The 19222-nt window shown below is 44.4% G+C and overlaps 1 protein-coding gene across 1 annotated transcript in view; it reads left to right on the top strand.

The window, feature by feature from the left end:
• Window positions 1–545: 545 nt before the first annotated feature.
• Window positions 546–19222, top strand: part of svilb (supervillin b) — a 38795-nt gene continuing 20118 nt past the window's right edge. Inside the window, exons 1-17 of the mRNA XM_070918173.1 lie at window positions 546–606; window positions 3016–3064; window positions 4338–4429; window positions 4546–4603; window positions 4710–4858; window positions 5546–6374; window positions 7468–7551; window positions 10067–10975; window positions 11009–11428; window positions 11909–12079; window positions 12276–12313; window positions 12425–12486; window positions 12770–12906; window positions 13156–13251; window positions 14826–15117; window positions 15942–16007; window positions 17442–18153. Of these exons, the coding sequence (XP_070774274.1) occupies window positions 546–606; window positions 3016–3064; window positions 4338–4429; window positions 4546–4603; window positions 4710–4858; window positions 5546–6374; window positions 7468–7551; window positions 10067–10975; window positions 11009–11428; window positions 11909–12079; window positions 12276–12313; window positions 12425–12486; window positions 12770–12906; window positions 13156–13251; window positions 14826–15117; window positions 15942–16007; window positions 17442–18153 (4225 nt within the window). The remainder of the gene's footprint in view (window positions 607–3015; window positions 3065–4337; window positions 4430–4545; window positions 4604–4709; window positions 4859–5545; window positions 6375–7467; window positions 7552–10066; window positions 10976–11008; window positions 11429–11908; window positions 12080–12275; window positions 12314–12424; window positions 12487–12769; window positions 12907–13155; window positions 13252–14825; window positions 15118–15941; window positions 16008–17441; window positions 18154–19222) is intronic.

The raw sequence follows: 19222 nt of genomic DNA, 5'->3' as shown, positions 1-19222 counted from the left end.
ATTTCTGGCTTTGGTTTTTTGGAAGTTTGATAGCACCTGGCCATCATGGTGCGTGTGTTAAGGATACCATCTGACTCCCAGTCGCCCCGGACCCCCTACCAGCCCCTGCAGCCCTTCTGGCACCCTCCTCCAATCCTGTTCCAGAGTTTTTATCATCAAGGCTAATTTCTGCCTGTAATCTGATTAGGGCTCTGAGCTGCTTTAGCACCCTGCTGTGCTGTCTCTCTTTCTCAGCTCCCTTGCGTGCACACACACACTGACATGTACACACACACACACACACACACACACACACACACACACATTGTATGTCATCCAGTCTGTGTTGGCTGTAGCTTGCTGTGTAGCCGGGGCAGTCGCTCTGCTCTGGCTGTGTGCTTGTCCCTGTGTGTGTGGTCGTGTCACCACCTCCATCCCTGCCTGTCTGCTCGCCGCTAGCAGCCCTCGCCTCCGCCGCTGCCACTCCTGCTATCCACCACCATCACCACCGCTGTGACCGGAGGGGAGTCTACCAGCGGGGCATCCTCCTGTTCTTCTCCCTAAACATGTTTCGAAACCCATGGATCTCTAGCTTGCATGTGAACCATGTGCAGCCCTGTGGCCAAGGTAAGGCCTTTGAAAGGGGGAGGCTTGGTCTGGCTATAGGATGGCTTGCATGACCCACTTGAATACCCTTAACTCTATAGACTGCTTGGGAGACTTGGCTAATGCAATTTAGCTCCTTACTGAGATAAATGACATGAGTTTGGTGGCTGTCAGTGATACAGTAAGCAGGGGGATTCGGCTTGGCAGGACGAGCTAAGAGGCGGTGCAGTTTCCTGGTTGACTCCTTATTTTGCTTCTGTTTGCTTGGTTGGATCAGATGAAACGAGGATTCATGACATGTGTAAGAGTTACTCATCCCTGTCTAGTGCCTTTAATGATTTGGGGATATTATGAATAGATACAGAGGGTTTAAACATGGAGCTGTTACTTGTTGTGGGCATGAATGTTAGCATGAGGCTGATTCGAATGAATGGAGTGAGTGGTTAAGGAGTAAAAGATCATTTTTCTACACTCATTTGGTGTTGTATATTCAACAGGTGTGTGGTGCTATGGGCTCTATGTTGTACTTTGTCCTGTTTCCTCCTCTATGATGTTCCACCTTTATCATTGCCTGTTGAGACGGAGGAGTGCTGTTCAACCAGCAACCTTTCCGAACAGATTGTGTGCAAGCGAAGGCCCATTTCACTCAGGGAGTCTATTTTGCACCTCTGAATATTTATAGAAAATCCCTCTCCTCACCACGCTCACTTTGGGACTGTCAGCAGCCTAAGCTGCTCTCTGGCACTGCCTTGTGCTGCTTGTTCTGTTGACAACCTGCCGGCGTTTCCAAGGAAAGCCTGACTGACTTCTGCACAAGGGGCTTTCCACGCAGATAAACAGACAGATAGTGTAGCTACATGTACACACACCTCCAGGAGTCTCCCACCTGCTTGAAAAACCTTGAATGTTTGAGGTGTGAGACAAAATAATGCTTTAAAGGTTTTGACGTTTATTGATCATCCCAAGGAAAACACGTGATGGAGAAATGCATTCATGGCACAGCAGTTATAAAATGAAGACCTCCAACCCAGATTTTGGGCCTTGCTTCCGCCTAATTCTGTCTTGTGTCATGACTTCCATCAAAACGTCACCTTTTGAGCCCTTGAATTTCACCTGGTCACTTCACAGAACCCTGAGAAGCCCTCGAGCTTAATGTCTAAGTGAGCGTTAGGACTCTGCTTCGACCACCACACCTTTCACTTCCATGCTTTCTGTCCTGACAAAACTTCCCTGCTGTATTGCCACTCAGTCTTTGGAGGCCAAAATAAGCCGGAGGTGTTCTGGAGGCGTCTGGAGCAGTAACACGATCTGTCTCCTATACTGGGATACAACTTTACAACAGGTTGCTGTTGCTGTGACGTGAGAGCGAGGGGGTCAACTATCAGCTGGGAACTGGATGTGAACTTTCTGAGTAACCTTTTTTTGGACAAATGACTCATACTGAGGCTGGGAATTATCAAAATATCCAAACAATGTTGGATACAATCAGTTGCTAGAGGAGCGGTAAAATGGTAAATGATCTCACATATTGAACTGGACTGAATACTGTGGTTGTGGTGCGTTAATGATAGTCACTATGTCTATATATATTTACAAAAACATACAACCACAAAAAATTTTTTCTAGGGATTAAACTTTAAAGGGGATTTTGCGAAGCATGTTTGTCAAGTATGGCGTCTCATCATTAAAGTTAGATTTGTGGGCTGAAGTTTGTTGTTTTGTGGACACCATGCAGGATCATAAGAGTGTACATTTTTTTGCATGGTTAGCCTGAGGGGGAATCAAACCAACAAACCTGTAGTAGGTGCCTGACCGGGTGTTTGGATCAAAAACAGCACTGAAAGACAATGAAATGAGATTCAGGAGGTCCAGTTTGGCAAATACATCCATGACTAAGCCAAAACACTACAACTACAACACTAACAACGTTAACTCACAGCAACAATCATTTTATTCTTGACAATTTGTGAGGTAAACAGTAGAATTACGCTCATGTTATGAAGTAGTCTACCAGGAATCCGTGCCATGCGGGATGACATCACATTGTGATTCAGCCATGTTTGTTTTTTGCAGGAGCCGTCTGCATCAGGCCCTTGCTGTGCTAACACAGAGGTCTCAATGAAATGAATTAGTGGGCTGTGTTTTTTTTTACACAGGTCTAAACCATACCATACCATACCCATCTGAGTCTTTCAATCAGCTGTGTCTTTAATCTATGGATAAAGAACGTACATTGAGCCTTTTTTTATGACGTAGTGTCCTTCCAAATACCAGAAATGTACAGTTAATTATGAGGAGGATAACATGTTCCAATACTGCCAATGTCCGCACAGACATACTGAATGTTATATTAACAGGTGGAGTGTAGATTTCTTTCTTATTCAAGTTTGACTGAGTGTTGTTTTATCTTTTTAGGAATTGAATCTAAAGCTCCCTCCAAACTTTGCACTTCAGTCTCGTTGCCAACAGAAGACTTAAGGTGAGCTTTTTGTTTGCAATCACCACACACAGACATAGGTCAAATAGTAGGGTTTAAAAAAACATTCGTTTTTTCATTTTGAGTATTTATTTATTTGATTATGTCACAAGGACCACCAGCTTTAGATTTTCTGTAGTCTAAAACAAAAAAAGGTGGAGCGAAATAAGTTACGCGTTCTATTTAAGAGCATTTACATTATTACATCTCATATTTGCTTTGTCATCAAGATAGGGATATGTAAGGATATAGGCTCACTACAGCAGAGTGCTTTAGCTTATGATGCACAGTAAGCATTAAACGCTGGAGATGCCTGGAACAGCTTATCCTAAGACACCTTTTTCGTTCACATGGCGTTAGAGCCATAATACCTTCTACAAAGTACTATAAAGCCCCCTTTTGCACCAGTGTCCTCTGGTTGTGCGGCATTAGAGCTTTAGCATAGTAATTACCTTCCCTCTTACAGACAATATAAGACAAAATTCACCTATCTACATTTTTCAATAACGGGTCATGAAGTCCTATAATGTTAAAATCTGATTTTAAAGATGACGAGTGTATTTTCTTCACTTTGTATAAGTAGAGGCATGTTCTGATCTCTAAGCTGTGGTGGACACTGTTGTCAGGCAGGAAGACACACAACAACTGATCTGCTCCTTTGAAAAAAAATCTGGATATTTATCAGTAAACATTGATACAAACTGAAGAACAACAAGCCTCACCAATTAATAGTTTATTAGCATCAGGCTTACCTCACACTGTAGGTTAAAACTCCCCTTAACTTTTGTTCCAAGAGCTTTATATTTGCACAACAGTTAAGAAGAAATGAGAATTGAAGAGCTCTAAATTGTAAACTATGCGGCTCTGTTTAAACCATAACTTAAATAGTTTGTGGGTTTATTTATCCTGGCTTGTGTGACATGTAAAGACATTAAGAGAAGACCGTGATTGTCTGTGGGAGGAGAGTCAGGACTTGATGACCTACTGTAGTTCTTAAGCTGGATCCTGTTGGAAGTGACACCAGCTGAGCTTCACCTCTACCTGCCATCGCCTCTTTAAGGTGTTTGAGGCTGAAATAGGAAACTAGGCATAATTTATTGTTGCCGTTTAATAAGAGTTGTAAGAGCTCTATAGTTTTGCCATTCTGTACTTTCATCACCAAGTCAAGTCAATTATTGAGAAGGAAACAATTCTAACTATTCTAGCTATTTTAATATGTTAATAATAATAAGTTTCATCATTGATAGCAGGTGCGTGACTCTGTCTTCTCGTTCAGTTTTCAGAGTGACTTCTCCTTGGGTGACAAGACCACGCTGGTCAAGAGTGTTTCAGATACAGATGCCAAACTTCTGGCTGCCCTTCCCAAGGGTGTGCATTGGTTCCAACCACACACAACAACTCATATAATAATACTAACTCATTAAAACAAATAGTTTGTTACTTTTTTATGATGGTAAATTAATATTTTCTATTCTAATATTCAGTTTCAGAGTTGAAGAAATACTTTGAGGGAACTGTCACAAAGGATTTGGGAATGAACAGGTATCTTTAGGGCTCACTGCTCTGTATTTTCACATAAACAAGTCTGAATATTTTTATAAAGATGAAAAGCTGCTCACCTTTACCCTCTGCCTTTTGTCTCCGACAGGAAGGAGAGAATAGCCCGGCGCCTGGAGGGGATTGAAAGTGATGCTCCACCTGCGCTGGTGCCCGGTGGTTTGGTAGCCAACAGAATGCTGGAGGAGGATCCTCCGCGGTACACCCGCGCCTCAGATCCCTGTGAGCCTTGTGTGATGGGTAAGCATGGCACAATGCACTGCAAAAAATATATGATGCTTCAGTAGATTTGGATTGACACTCCTGAAATGTGTGAAAAAGAACCATTAAGTCATGTTTGTCATTCAGTATTTGTAAACCATATGATTATTATAAAAAAAAAAAAAAAAAGGTTTTGTCTTTCAATTTACTTTCACTGGTATCTCAACATGCTCTTGGGATCTGAAGCACCTCTGGTTCCTCCAGTGGAGCTGCTCAGTGGCCAACAGTTGATATCTACTGCAGCTGTACTGGAGGTTTAATGAATGTAACTGCGTCAGTGAAAATAAAACACACAGTTCTGAGGGTTGTTGCATGTTGTTGCATTTTGCAAGAAGTGGCGTGTTTTGTTAGAATAATGCCACATCTGTGTCATGTGGGGTGGAAGGTAGCGAGGGTTTACATCATTAAACAACTCAAGGCTGCTGAGTTAGATTGCAGTTGGTCGTGTGAGTGTTGAATTGTGGACTGTAGCTGGCATGATACATCCATATTCGTTTCCTTTTTTAGGCACTTCCGTATTATTTAGCACCAAGTCAGTTCAGAAAAATACAGTCGTAAGTCAGAAACTGGTAATCACCGTCACCGTGTGGCATGAATGTGGTGTAGTTCTTGGTTGTCAAGGAATGTGGTTGAGAAGTAATGGAATATTTCCACTGTTTATCACAGTGAGGCGCTACAGTCGAGAGGAGCTGGAGGCACCCCAGAAGCAGGTGTCATCTCTAGACAGATCACCGCAGGTCAAAGGTGGAGGTGGCAGCAGCCGTCCAGAGCCAATGTTGGTGTATGTTGACCCAGTAACGTTATCCACCTCCTCTACACCCACATCTGGCCCCACGGACCCCACCAGCCTCAGTTCCAAGGCTGAACGCATCGCCCGGTACAAAGCTGAGCGCCGCCGGCAGCTGTCAGAGCGCTATGGTATCCTCCTGGATCAAGAGGCGGACATTGATTACACACCACGCTACCGTTCCCGGCGTGATCCAGACGCCTCTGACCGACATACGTCTGCCAGGCGAGACAGGCAGGAAGTGGAGGAACAAGGACGGGAGCCCAGGGTGCCATACCGCTCTGGAGTGGGCAGGGTTTACATGAGGACTCACCCAGATCCGGCCCCTGTTTCCACCTCCAGCCCCGCCCACTCAAACCAAGCTCCTCCCCCAACACAAGAAAGGCCAAGAGGATTCTCGGAGCGGGAAAGAGCGATGAACATGGAGAACTACCGGCGCGGTGCGGCTCAAGAGCACTCAATCACATCTAGAACCAGAACCCAAGAGCAGCATCCGCACCAGCCTCAACAGCAGCAGCATCCCCACCACCACCAGGAGGACGCCCACCAGGAGCCAAGCCCCGCCTCCACCAGGGATTACAGCATCGCAGCGGTGCCCAGCTCCCCCCGCACCGCCCGCCGGGCCTCCCTGCCCTCCACCCGCTACGGCATCTCACCTGGGGATTTATTCATAGAGCAGCAGGCCCAGAGCATCCTCAACAGGCAGGGGTGAGTTTATAAAAACCTGGTTCAGAAAATACATGAAGTAATACTAACCACCAAACAAACTCCAACACATGGGTCACAGATATTATTATGTATATTATAAAATCGAATATACCTCAGAAGACAACGTGACACTAGAATTAGGAAAACACATTTAGACTCTAGTTTCGTTCTATGCAGATGCTTCAGTCATTTGAGCATTAAAACAGTAGACAGCTGCTCCAAAATGGCCCAGATCATTATCATAGGCCGTTAAGTTCCTCTCTGGGTAGTTCTACCAGCTGTGTATTGCTGCCCATGAAAAGTCTGTTGTGTATCTTGCGTGTATTTTTAGACTACATGTAGTCCCAGAGAGTTTGAACCACACGAAGCCCTGTTCACCTGACTGAATTTACACTGATCCACTGGCTGCTAATAACATGCTATACATCTTTTTTTATTGGACATGTTTGATCATTATGAACGTTTGTAACAAAATAATTTATTGCTATACTTGAAACTACTAGAATTTAGCTTTCCAAACTTCTGGAACTGGTGCAGTTTGGGCTGTCCACTGGCTGCTGAGCTAGCTAGCCTGCCGCTTTTACCGCCATGTCAGTATTAGGATCGTTTTAGCCTGTGGATCCAGCACTGGCACGCTCGCCCTGCTCCCGTTTCACATAGAAAGGTGCTCTGGGGAAACCATCAGGGAAAGGTTGTCGGGCAGCAGGGTTGGTTTTTAGAGGGGATATGATTTCCCTGCTTGCCCAGAGAGGTAACCCTGATTTAACATTAGCTTGGTTCATTAGCAAAGAGCTTATGTCACTTTCTATTATAAACGATATGCTGCCACAAAAGGAATGAGAATTGTAATATTTGTCAAGTAAAGTCAATGAGAACGAATTTGACTTGATGGCATAGATGCGGAGACAAGTGACATACTGTCCAATGAACTGAAACCTATAAATAATGTCGTTCACTGCTCAACATCTGCAACATCTAAAAATATTCCTGATTGTGGTTCGGCCGATCAGTGCAGCTCGCTTTGCTCTGATCTTTAAAAGAATGATCAGAAGTTTCCCTCAGGGTTTGACACTGTCACCACATCATCCTGTAGCCTGGCCACCCTGTCAAAGAGCGACTGGTCTCTCAACACAGACTCAGAGAGTGACACTCAGACAGACGTCAGCTGGCCTTCAAGGTACTGTGTGCTCATGATACCATCAGTGTAAAGACCTTACAAAGCCCTGTAGTCCACCGGGTACATGTGTTAAAGCTGGCAGCATTCACGCGTTGTTCAGGGAAGTGCTCAGTCATCATATTATATAATATTTTCACTGAAAACTGGGCTGAAAGTTTCTTTTTCCTGCACTCATATCTGTTTCACATGGTATTCATGGGTCTTTTAATTTATTAAAGACTTGTCTTCAATGTCTTCAGAGCATTGTAGTCGGTCTTAAAAGGTGTTCAGTATTCAGAAATCTGCAGATACCCTGTAACAATACTGCTGGGAACACCTTAATAAAAGGAAAGAAACAAGATAATGAGCCAGCACTTTAAAAACACGTCCTCGGTGGACATGCAGCTAACTCGTTCCAGCAGATATACCTTATAACAACAGTGCAATATTATTTCATTCAGTAATGCTCCCCTTGTTAACTGGTGTCATGGTCTCCCATTTAACAAGTGTGTTCAAGTTTGTGGATCTTAGAGGGTTTCAATACTTTCATTCCTAACTTAGTCTTAACACATTAACAATTATTCATCAAAAGATTTACTGAATACATACTCTCATTTTCATCTGTTTTTCTTGAGCAGCATTTTTCAAACTCACTTATTTATGCTATAATCTTATCCAACCATTTTTATAAATCACTGTAAAAAATATCTAATAAAGGCCCAGCCACAGAAAAGCACCTTCCTTAAGAGCATTTCAGTAATAGTGGCATAATTGTGAATTGTCAAACTAGTTTGATTCCCAACTGAGAATCAAACTAGGAATTTTTTGGTTACTTATTTCACTAAATATTAGGCCTTAGACACAATTGTCCTTTTTGTCCTCTTAAAACATGGTGTCATCTGTGCTTCATTGAGCCAAAATCAGAAGAACAGGCCCTGCTAACTCAGAAATCAGAATCAGAAATACTTTACTGATCCTCGGGGGGAAATTAGACCTCTCAATACTTTGTCCCTAAAAGAGCCTGAACTAATCACAAGGGCACAGTTTCATGAAACAAGGGTCATTGACCCACTTCATGTTACAACTCTTCTGTCACGCAAGTCGGATCACGTTCTATAAACATACCCAGAACTCTGTGTTATCAGCACAAAACCATCCCCTTCACCAACATTAAGTTAGTGTGTCTGTGTGTGGCCTTGGGTTTCATGAGCAGTTGAGTGGTGTTAGTGAACTGGAGTTGATGGGGTGATAGCATTAGTCAGCTGGACGCCCTGACCCAGTCAGGCGCAGACCCACTGACTCAGCACTTGTCAGCTGAGGCTGCGACCCAGACCCCCCCCTCCTCAGATTCTGGCCTGTTAACCCCTATGAAATTACATCTGAGTCTTGCGCCCTGTCAGTGACTTTGACAATGTTGTTGCATAGGACATGCATTTCCCCTTGAGAGCTTTTGTGCGGAAAGGATTCTAAAGAGAAACAGATTATCAGAAAGCTTTGCCTTTATTTGAATGGTCCTGGAGGTTTAGCCATTAAAGTTTTAGGTCCTCGGTTATACATGTAACATAGCTGGCTTGCTGATAGCCTGTGAAAGTATGAAGTCCCATGGCCTACCTTTGAGCTTCATGGGCAGGTGAAATTCATAGAAGCATGCGCATGGCTAAACAAACCTTTCTAGAGAGTGTTTCTACAGCTTGATTGATTTCATTGGTACACATAAACCAGAGCTCCTCTTTGAGGCTCCATTTGCAAAAATGTAGTAATATAGGTTTTCCAAAGAAAGGAAAACCAACTCATTCTGTGTCTCAAAAGAGGACATTCTGATCACTACAGTACACCACCAGAACAACTGTCTTTGTGGCCTTATCAGCTGCGTATGCTAGCTAGTAGTAGTGTACTCATGTAGTACAAGCACTGTGGAAGTCCTTCATGCCATGTCAGATAAAGCAGAGGCCCATCAATTATGTCTGGCTTAGTGGTCTACAATGAGATTAGAGCAACCTTTGGCTTCCAGGGTCAGAAGGTTGTAGATGAAAATAGTTTGGCTTACTTTTTTGGCACGGAGACATCAGAGAGAGAGAGAGAGAGAGAGAGAGTTGTTTGAACTAAGACTCAAATTTAAACCCAGGACACGCTGCTACTTGACCTTGTTGCAATTTTAGTGTCTGAGCTCCCATGTTCCCATGATAGTCCCATGTCATAGAATACATTTTTTAGTGGGAATTAAGTTAAGTGTGTGCAAAATTAAAATCTGTCAAATACTTTTAGATTTGAGTTGCGGGTTTTAACTTTGTCTGTCGGACCGGCCACCTAGGCAACTAGGCAATCATTGTTCAGATACTCTCTACTCAAAATATCTAGTTAGACAGTAAAATTGTGGTTGGTTTATTTTATATTTAGTCGCCTTTGTATCCCATGGGGAAAGAAAGCTTGGTATATGCCCTTTAGATCACCTCTTGTTTGAGTTGAGTTCGGACAGTGCAGTAGATCTTTCATTGAACTGGAATCTCAGTGTCCCTTGTCCATTCCTTTCCCCAAGAATCCGAGTAAGGGATCGGTTGTCCAGGGATGAAACTGTCCAGAGGCCCCCAGACTGGAGTCCAGACAGGTACCAGGCTAACAGACACCATACTCAGGGGAACACTCCTCAGTATACACCACAGCGGTCAGAACCCACCCAGCAAAGGTCTGTTCCCCAGTCTCAGCCCAGCCCAGGCCACCATCCTGCCCACGGCCAAACAGCCCACCCTCCCTCCGCTCCTGAGTATCGACACTCTGGCCCTGCTGTGGACTCACAGCCCTATTTGGCCATCCCTGCCCCAGTGGCCACTGCCAAACTTCCTGGACCTCCGGAGGTTCAACCACGAAGGAGAGTAAGTGCCGACCAAATCTATGCCACCCACAGGGAGGCAAGATTGGAGGCCAGGCAGGCCCTGAAAGAAGAGGCCCATACAGAGGGCCTGCTTAAGAGCAGAAAAGCTGTGCTGCCCTCAGAGATCCGCCGAAGGGAAAAAAGTGTGGATGATACTCATAGGAGCCGGCATGAAGACATGGACTGGCAGAACGACAGCCCAGAATGGAGGAGGATGAGTCGAGGCGAGGAAGACTGGGACAGGGAGAGGCCGAGGGAGAGGGGGAGGGAGAGAAATGTCGAGAGGATCAGAGAAAGAGGAAGAGAGCATCTCTCTAGCCACGACAGCCAAGAGGAGAGAGTATTTAGATCTATGCAGCCCACCCACACCTCTGTACGCCAGCAGCCCAGGCAACATCAATCCTCTGAGCCTGTGTATCATCAAGAGCTCCAGATTCTGCAGCAAGAGCCTCCAACACAACAACAGTATGAATCCAGAAAGAGACAACATGGTGCTCAAATTCAACAGCAAGATCCTCAAAGGCAGCATCAGTATGACCATTCGAGACAGCCAGAAGACCCTCAAAGACAACAGCAGTCTCAAAGACAGCAGGAGTATGAGCTCCAAAGACAAGAGCCTCCAAATCAGCAGCAATGCTCCCAGAGAAAACAACAAGAGCCCCAACTAGACGAACACTTTGAGCCTCAGAGGCAGCAGCAGCAGCAGCAGCAGCAGCAAGATCCATCAGGGCACCAGAGGTTTGACTCAGCCGTCTACCTCCAAAAGGGCTCCTCTCTGCCTCAGGCCAAACCAAGAAGCATGGAGATAAGCGGAGGGCCCAAACCCAAAACACGAACCCGCTCCATGTCAGATATAGGTGTAAGCCAGCATTCTGCCATGTATCGTATGGAGAGGGCAGCGGCCAGAGAGACATCAAGGACCGTCCCTCCATCAGCGATGGCTAACGGGGACAGCGCCCTGGACACCAGGGTGTCAGTAGCACAGCTGCGACACTCTTATCTGGAGAATGCCAACCGGAAACCTGAGTTGTAGGTCCACTGGCATGGGCTCTGTGTTGCATTGCTAAGTAACTGTCTAACTCTGCATTAGTAAGCTGTTGCTAATAAAATGAATATAATGCTGATAGAAAGTCATTCTGTGGCATGAAATGTGTCCAGGTGTATTGCTGTGATATCTACCATTATCATGTTTATTGTAGTGTCTGCAGTTTTGTTTTTTGAGCTTATCTTACTTGTGCAAGTTAAAATCAGTTCTTGCAAGTTACCCTTTGGAAGTTGTCTGCTGCTGCATGTTAACATTGTGTAATGGCTCTTCACAGTAGAGTTGCAGTTAGGTTGTGCTCAGCGTGTGCGCCAATATCAATGTGTGAGACCCTGTTCTTCTAACTTGAGTTCAGTTTCTGGTAAACTGCTAGTTTACTAAAACATCCAACCATCGTTAATAGTTTTCTTACTTCTACTTTTCCTTTTTGTTGTCCTCGTCAATCTTTCCAATCTATTTTACAAAAGTGAGACTACTAAAGTAGATCTGTCAGCAATGGAGGTAGAACCGGCTAGCGGCAGCGATCGGGACAGGGGTGCTCGGAGGCCTCGGCGCTACATCACTCCAGGAGACAGTCGCATGTCGGAGAGATTTAGGACCCAGCCCATCACTTCTGCAGAGCGGCTGGAGTCAGATAGGTACAGGAGGGGCTCTCTGCAGCGATCTGCAAGAGCACGTCAGAACCATTTTATTTACAAAGAACAATACACTGAATTGGATGGCAGAGCATGGTTCTAGGTTGGCATTCAGATCTTGATAATATCCAGTGGTTCCGCAAATTAAAAAAATGCAATCTAAATGCTGATGCTTGATGTATATTCATGTTTTCTGCAGATCTCGTCTAAGCCCATCACAGCTACAGGACCCTGAAGGTATGTGCACAATATATGTAGATAATTCTTTATAATTTAAGGACATTTTAGTGAAATATTTCAAATACAGTTGATGCCATGTGACATAATTCTTCTTTCTTTTTTCATTAGATGAAGGAAAACTGGATGAGAGAGCTAAGATGAGTGTGGCTGCCAAGAGGTCTCTCTTCAGGGTACACTTCCTACTTAAAATACATTTCAATCATAAGGACAGATGATTAATACTGTATATTTTGAATAAGTAATGTTTTAAACTCATAATCTCAAAATCAAAAACTGGAGCTCTGTTCAAATCTACTGCACTGGTGTTTGTAAATTTCAGGTGCCATATTTTATACCTGTAAGTTAACCGGGTGTTCATAGACATTCAAATAGATATTTTTGTTTTTCACTTCAAATATCACTGTTATGGTCTCAACTTTACTGAACCAAAGTACTGATGTCATATTCTTCCAGGAGCTGGAGAGGACATCAGACGGAGGTGTTCCCAAACCGCGCTCTCGAAACGCTGCTGTAGAGCGGCGTCTGAGAAGAGTTCAGGATCGCTCACACACGCAACCCGTCACCAACAAGGAGGTGGTCAACGCTTCGAGGTAGATCTTGGATTTTGCTTGTATTTTGCATCAATTTGAAGAGAATATACTATTACTCTGTCTTTTTCTTTTCCTTTCCCTCCTCTTTATTTTATTCTTTTACCTGTTCTTGTCTATAATGTTCTGTTCCTCTCCAACTTCTTTCAAGTCTTTACTTGTTAACTTCTCCTTGACTGTGTTTTTCTTTGCCTTGCATTATCTGTATTTCACTGTTTTTTCCATCTACACCTCCTTTTCTCCACTTTTAAGTGATCCTGCCACATCATCACAACCTCTGGGCATCTACACTAATGTAACTCGTGTCCCCAGTCCCACTGCAATCAGCACCAGTGTGACCAGCATCAGGTGCTGCTTATATATATATATATATATATGTGCTTTGTATCTGTATCTGTGTGCATGTGTAGTTTACTTACTTGAATAACATGTATCTGTGCTCTTTGTACCCCGATAGGATATACGTGGTTGTGTTATATTTACCCATAGAATGTATTTATTGCATGAAAGCCATCTTGATTTTCAAGATCTCAGTTCAATGTTTTTGATGCAACCAACTGAAATGTAGTGCACCTGTTTCTTCCTGCGAACCTAATTTGTAATTTGTACTGATTCTGAACAATGCAAATGTGCCACAGAGACATTTTACTCTCCATCTCCCTCTCCTGGTTGCCGTGCTGATCTGCTCATCCAGCTCATCTTACCTTGTTATTTCTGCCCTCTCATGTGCCGCTTCTTAGCTGTGTGCACCTTATAGGGGAAGGAAGTCGGTGTTTACACAATAACTCATTCTGTACTTTCCATGCCCAGTTTCCAAGCATTCCCTCTTGCAATGATTCTCACACGTAGGTCACAAATGTCAGTTACATATCGCATGGAAAGGTCAGAGGTTGAGCCAGTTAAAGCCCTCTGCATGTCTGGGTTCACGTGTCCTGCAGTTTGTTTACCAACCCTGGTTTAACTTAGCGCAGTGCTGGGAGATCGCCATATCCCCTGCAAACATCCGAGTGCATTATATGATTATCTGGCGTATGTGTGCTGATCTACTTATGTCTCTGTTGCTGTGCCTGTAATCTGACACAGGTGACACAGCTATATACCTGCTAGCTGGTATTTGAATGCATGTTCAGTTCTTTGATATTTAACAGAGGAATACATTCGTTTTTGATACCGCAAAAGACTGCATCTAATGACTCAGGTATTTTGTTTGAGTAGAGACAGGTTATTTCATTTAAAACTGAAATTTAATAGGCTTTTGATAAAATACTCTTTTTACTATTTTCTTGTCTATGAAGATTCTCAGATATCCATACCATAGGATATCTTAAAGTTAAATGTAGTCAAAGGCAACTGGATGGTGTTTTATTCTTGACATAAAGATAGCACCTGATATCTTTTCTCCTTATCCTCGATTACAATTTAGAAACCCCATATTTTAAATCTTAGCTACTTCAAATCTCAAATTCCTGCCGTCTGGATTCAGGGATGGTGACACATGTTTTAATGGTTAAAGATTTTTATCACCAGTAAAAATAGTAGTGTCACCAGACACTTATTGTCGTGTTTGTCAAATCAAAGTGTTATTAGTCCGACTCACAGTCTGACTATTTCAGTCGCCAATAGCAGGCTTGGGTTACCATTCTGCTGTCTGCATGTTACTGTTTTGCAAGGGCACCGTCACTGCATCAGCGCCGCCCAGGACAACTGTGATTGGTTTAAAGAAATACAAACAAGCCAGAGCGTTTTTCCTCTATCCCAGAATGATAGTGGGTTCAGAAAGAGACCTTTCTCCAGTGCTGGCACAATGCTAAAACAAAGTGTAGAGATGGGAAGAGATGGAGGTCTGGCTACGCGAGACTAGATGGTTATTAGAAGACCTACACCCATCCCTCACCCACTGACATCCCTCTGTCACTACCCAGCATCCAGGCCTCCTCCCAGCCAGGCTCAGCAGTCCAGGATCAGGAGACTGAGACCCAGGAGCACCAGAAACCAGCTCAAGCTCCCAGTGCTGGGGTGGACGGCGACGGCTTGGAGCCTGTCTCCAACGAGCCTGACCTGTCCACCCTCAGCTTGACTGAGAAGATGGCCCTTTTCAACCGCCTCGCTCAGGCTACGGGCAAGAGCCCCGAGGCGGCCCGAGGAGACACCCGCCAGCGCAGGGCCAACGCCCGGTTTCAGACTCAACCCATCACCCAGGGAGAGGTGGAGCAGGTAAAGAAGGTTTCACCTCATGTAATGTTTGTTTTTGTTCCCCTATGAAGTTTTCCTGCACAATTTGTTTAACAAGCAAATAAAATGTGACCAATAAATGTTGAAGGAAATTAAGAAAATGCTCAAGATCAAGGTCTTACTTCTTGTAATACATTTTTTCTACACTTCTGACCAAAAATGTTAAAGTTCTGTTTTGTAAAATAGAAGAAACTAATAACAGTCAACAATGATAAAAGAATGCAACTTCTTGGACATATTAGTTTAGTAGATTTCTGTTCACAACATTACTTTAGAGATTCATTTTTTCCATGTTCACAAAAACATCTATGAGCAGGCCAAATGAATTAATTGAAATTAACAATATTGCATCTAAGGACAGTAAGCACAGTAAGCAGGCCTGAAGCAAAAGACGATTCACTTCCAGGTCACTTAAACTGCAGTGAGCGTTTTGCAGTGCACCAGTTTACGTTGGTGCATGCTGGACGATTGACATGGATCTCTCGGCAGCTGGATGACTCTCAGACAAACGAACAGAGTTTATTCTGCTTTTACTTTTTAATACATTGGCCTCTAGATGTCACAAATTACCAACAATTCACATATGGAAGCTCAGAAATACTTTATATAGGGAAACCATTTTGTCAGTGGATATGCACAACAGAGTGTTTATTTAATCTAGATATTCTTTCCTCAGCTACTCTATATGCACTGCACCCAAACATGTTGTCCCAAGAAACACAGTGTCAGATGCTTCGTAATAGGTCGACTTCACCTCCACCGTATTCTCAACAGTGAGTTATAGTCGATCACTGGTGTCCACACAGGAAGCTGAGCCGCCGGTAACCTCTGTGGTGTGTAACGGTGACTTAGAGGCCAATCAGGGAGAACATGTAAGACCCCTGCTGCCTGTACAGAGCTTCTGATTGGTTGCATCGAATGATCCCGCTATTGATTGATCTGATTGGTCCCGCTAGTGACCCGCGTTGTCTTGTCTTGCTTACAGCAGCTGAGCTGAGCTTAATGATGCAATCCAGTGTGTATTTTTAGGTTTGAAATGACTGAGCTGAAGATGTCGCTTTGTCATGAGGAAAAGTTTGTTTTCATGGCTCCTTTCCATTTTTTGGATGCAAGCAGCTTCTGGGACATCCTTGCTCATTGCATAACAAGCATGGGATTATTTGAGTGCAAAAAGTGCATGCTAGTTTATTCAGGCTTCCTCCCAACCTGAATAAACCAGCAAAAAAGATGCTTATCTGGGGAATAAGTATGTGGATGGATCTGGCATTGATGTTGACTGTTTGCAGAAATATGTGAGGGTCAATACAAGACTTTGTATTGCAACCAATTGAGTCTGGAGTTTGAGAATCTCTTCTGGAGCTGTTGAAAACTAGAGATGAGTCATATTTCAATATACAATACACTAATAGTGACGCTAATAGTGATGCAGCTTTAATGTAGTGATTTTCTGGCCTTTAAGGCTGTAGTACTGGTAAGTAATATTGATCTTTCCTGCTGAGTTAAATGAACAATCAATGCCTCAATCTGCTTGACCGTCATAAAGACATAACTGATATCTTTCTTTGTCTTGGAGATCACATCACTATTTAAATCCTTTTTATTGTCACATTATCAGTATTTTTTATTATTATTATTATTATAGTATTTATATATATTTTGTAACTATCATCCAGCTCTAATTTGAAGTTAGATACTGTTCCTTGTTCAGGGGTACATTGACAGTAGCATGTTAGCATGAGTTAGCATGACCCATAGAGTCATAATGGTGCCATTTATGGGAAATACACCAGGTTGAAATATACCAGAATTCCCCCTGAAGGACTCCATTGACAATTTGATGCATTACTTAAATCAAATGATACGTTGCAAATATGAACGCAAATACAATCGAAAAGTTGATGATAACTGCGATAAGTGACGGTAAGTGTTTGATCTGTTTTGTCTTTATGGTTCAGTTGTGTTAAAGTCTGTGTTTCCTGCTGCCATTTTGTGAATGACAGAGTTCCTGCGGCTTCGTGAGCAAACATGAGCTACTCAAATGTTTTTCCTAATTTGCTTTGATTGCTGCCGTCCTTCCCCTCATCCGTTTCTTTCCTACCTCTCATCCTCTTTATCATCCCACTTTGATCTCCCATCCATCTGTTTATCACCACATTCCTCCTGCAGCATCCACACATACCTGTATTAATCCCTAACTTCCCTGCCTCAGCCACCTTTAATCCATCCCTTCTCCATATCAATCCTTTCAGCTCTGTTGTCATTCTGTCCATCCCGACTTTCTGACATGATTCGTGCTGTTCCTGCAGCTGAAAAACGGAGGTGAGATCAAACTGGAGCCCCTGTCGGCCTCCCTGGTGCGCTCTGTGGCAGCCGTCACCTCCCAAGCCTCCGTCACCACGGTAACCATCATGCCAGGCAGCAGCGGCATCGGTGATGATGACGGTCTCCGTCCAGGGAAGTCCACCGCCGTCCCCTACATCCCTGCCCAACAACAGGCTTCCAGCAACACAAGTAGCCACCAGGAGAGGGCGTTGAGGTATTTCTCCATGACCCAGAGCGGGGACCCAGGCCACCCTGAGCCTGAGCTCAACTCCTCCCCTATCCTCCCCGAGAGCCGAGAGAGAGTGGGGGCTCCTCTTGCTCCCACTTCCTCTGCTGGTCACAGGCAGCAGGGGGAGGCAGTGGAGGAGGAGGTTAGGGGGAGACAGCAGGGAGGAGCCAGAGAAGAGAGCCAAGACGGCAACATTAAGGGAAAGCCGCACTCCCCCGACAGGGACTGGGACGGCAGACAGCGGCAGCAGCATCCCCAGCCTCAGCACTCTGTCAAGCCCTCTTTGTGGAGGGGCGAGTCAGAGCCTCTGCCCAGCTGGAGAGCCGCAGACGGAGACTCCCAGGAGAATAGGGAGAGAGCAGAGGGAGGAGGAAGAGGACGAGGAGGCTACCTGAGAGAGGCAGCTCGCAGCTCCTCCACACAGGAGCAGGAGAGGAGCAGCGGCCGGAGCCAGGCTGGCATCTCAGGTAGGAGGCTGATGACTTACACAGAAAGGAGATGGAGAGGAGTGGGTGAAAGAATAATAAAGAGATGTGAATAGCTGAGGGTGAAAGGAGGGATGTGAGAAGAGAAATGAAAACGGAATAGACATGAAGAAAAGAGAGAAAGGGAGTGACAAAAAAAGGAGGAAGCAGTGTCTAGGGAAGGTGCTGTTCTCATTATCCTCATTGTCTTATGCCGCGTGCTCCCACGCATGATTTCTTTCTGCCGGCTGCACACACACTTGTCCCAGCTGGGGGTATTTGATTTGGCTGAAACAGAGAGCGAGAGAGTGTGTGAGGGAGAGACAGACGTCTGAGGCTGCATCTAATTAGCATATTTTTTTCTATGTATTTGCCTCGTGGCTCTCTTTGTCTAGAAAGAGGAAGCCCTTTCCTGACATGCTGTTTGTCAGCAACAGACATCAGAGATTTTTTTAAATCGAACTGTGTGTGCTCACTGTCGTGGCCTATCATGGGGCTGTGGTCCCCATGCACCATATTACGCCCGTGGCTTCGCCGTGCACATGCTACAGTATAATGGGCCTGACCTGTTTTTATGTGCTAATGCAGAATGTGTCCAAGGCTGGTCTTTTTCCATGCGTGCACTCAAACAGCACACAGAAAGATGAAAGCACTCAGTGAGAGAGTGCAGAACAATTGGCCGGCACTTACATGTATCAGGTAGAGGACAGGAAGGACACAATGGAAGCCTTGTCTGCAGGCTGTACTCTTATTTGTTCTACATGGGTAGATCTTAACTAAAGTATAGTCTATTATACAATAGTATCATGAGGCTAGAAGGGCTTGCATTGACTTACACTAATTCCCTGGGGACATAGCACTACATGTCTGACACCAACCCTTACCCTGACCTTAACAAAATGCAAGTCTGAAGCCTAAGATGTAGCAGTTTTCCTTGTGGGGACCAGTGTTTTTGTCCCCAAATGGGAGGTGAGTCCCCCGAATGTGAAAATGTGAACAGATTTTTGTCCCCACATTGTAATTAACACAGACAGAGACACACACCTTGTACAGTATACACAGCAGTGATCGT

Source organism: Enoplosus armatus, chromosome 14, assembly GCF_043641665.1.
Source record: "Enoplosus armatus isolate fEnoArm2 chromosome 14, fEnoArm2.hap1, whole genome shotgun sequence".
NCBI classification, from domain to species: domain Eukaryota; kingdom Metazoa; phylum Chordata; class Actinopteri; order Centrarchiformes; family Enoplosidae; genus Enoplosus; species Enoplosus armatus.
The sequence above is the reverse complement of the archived record's forward strand: the minus strand, read 5'-3'. Positions and strand labels throughout refer to the sequence as shown.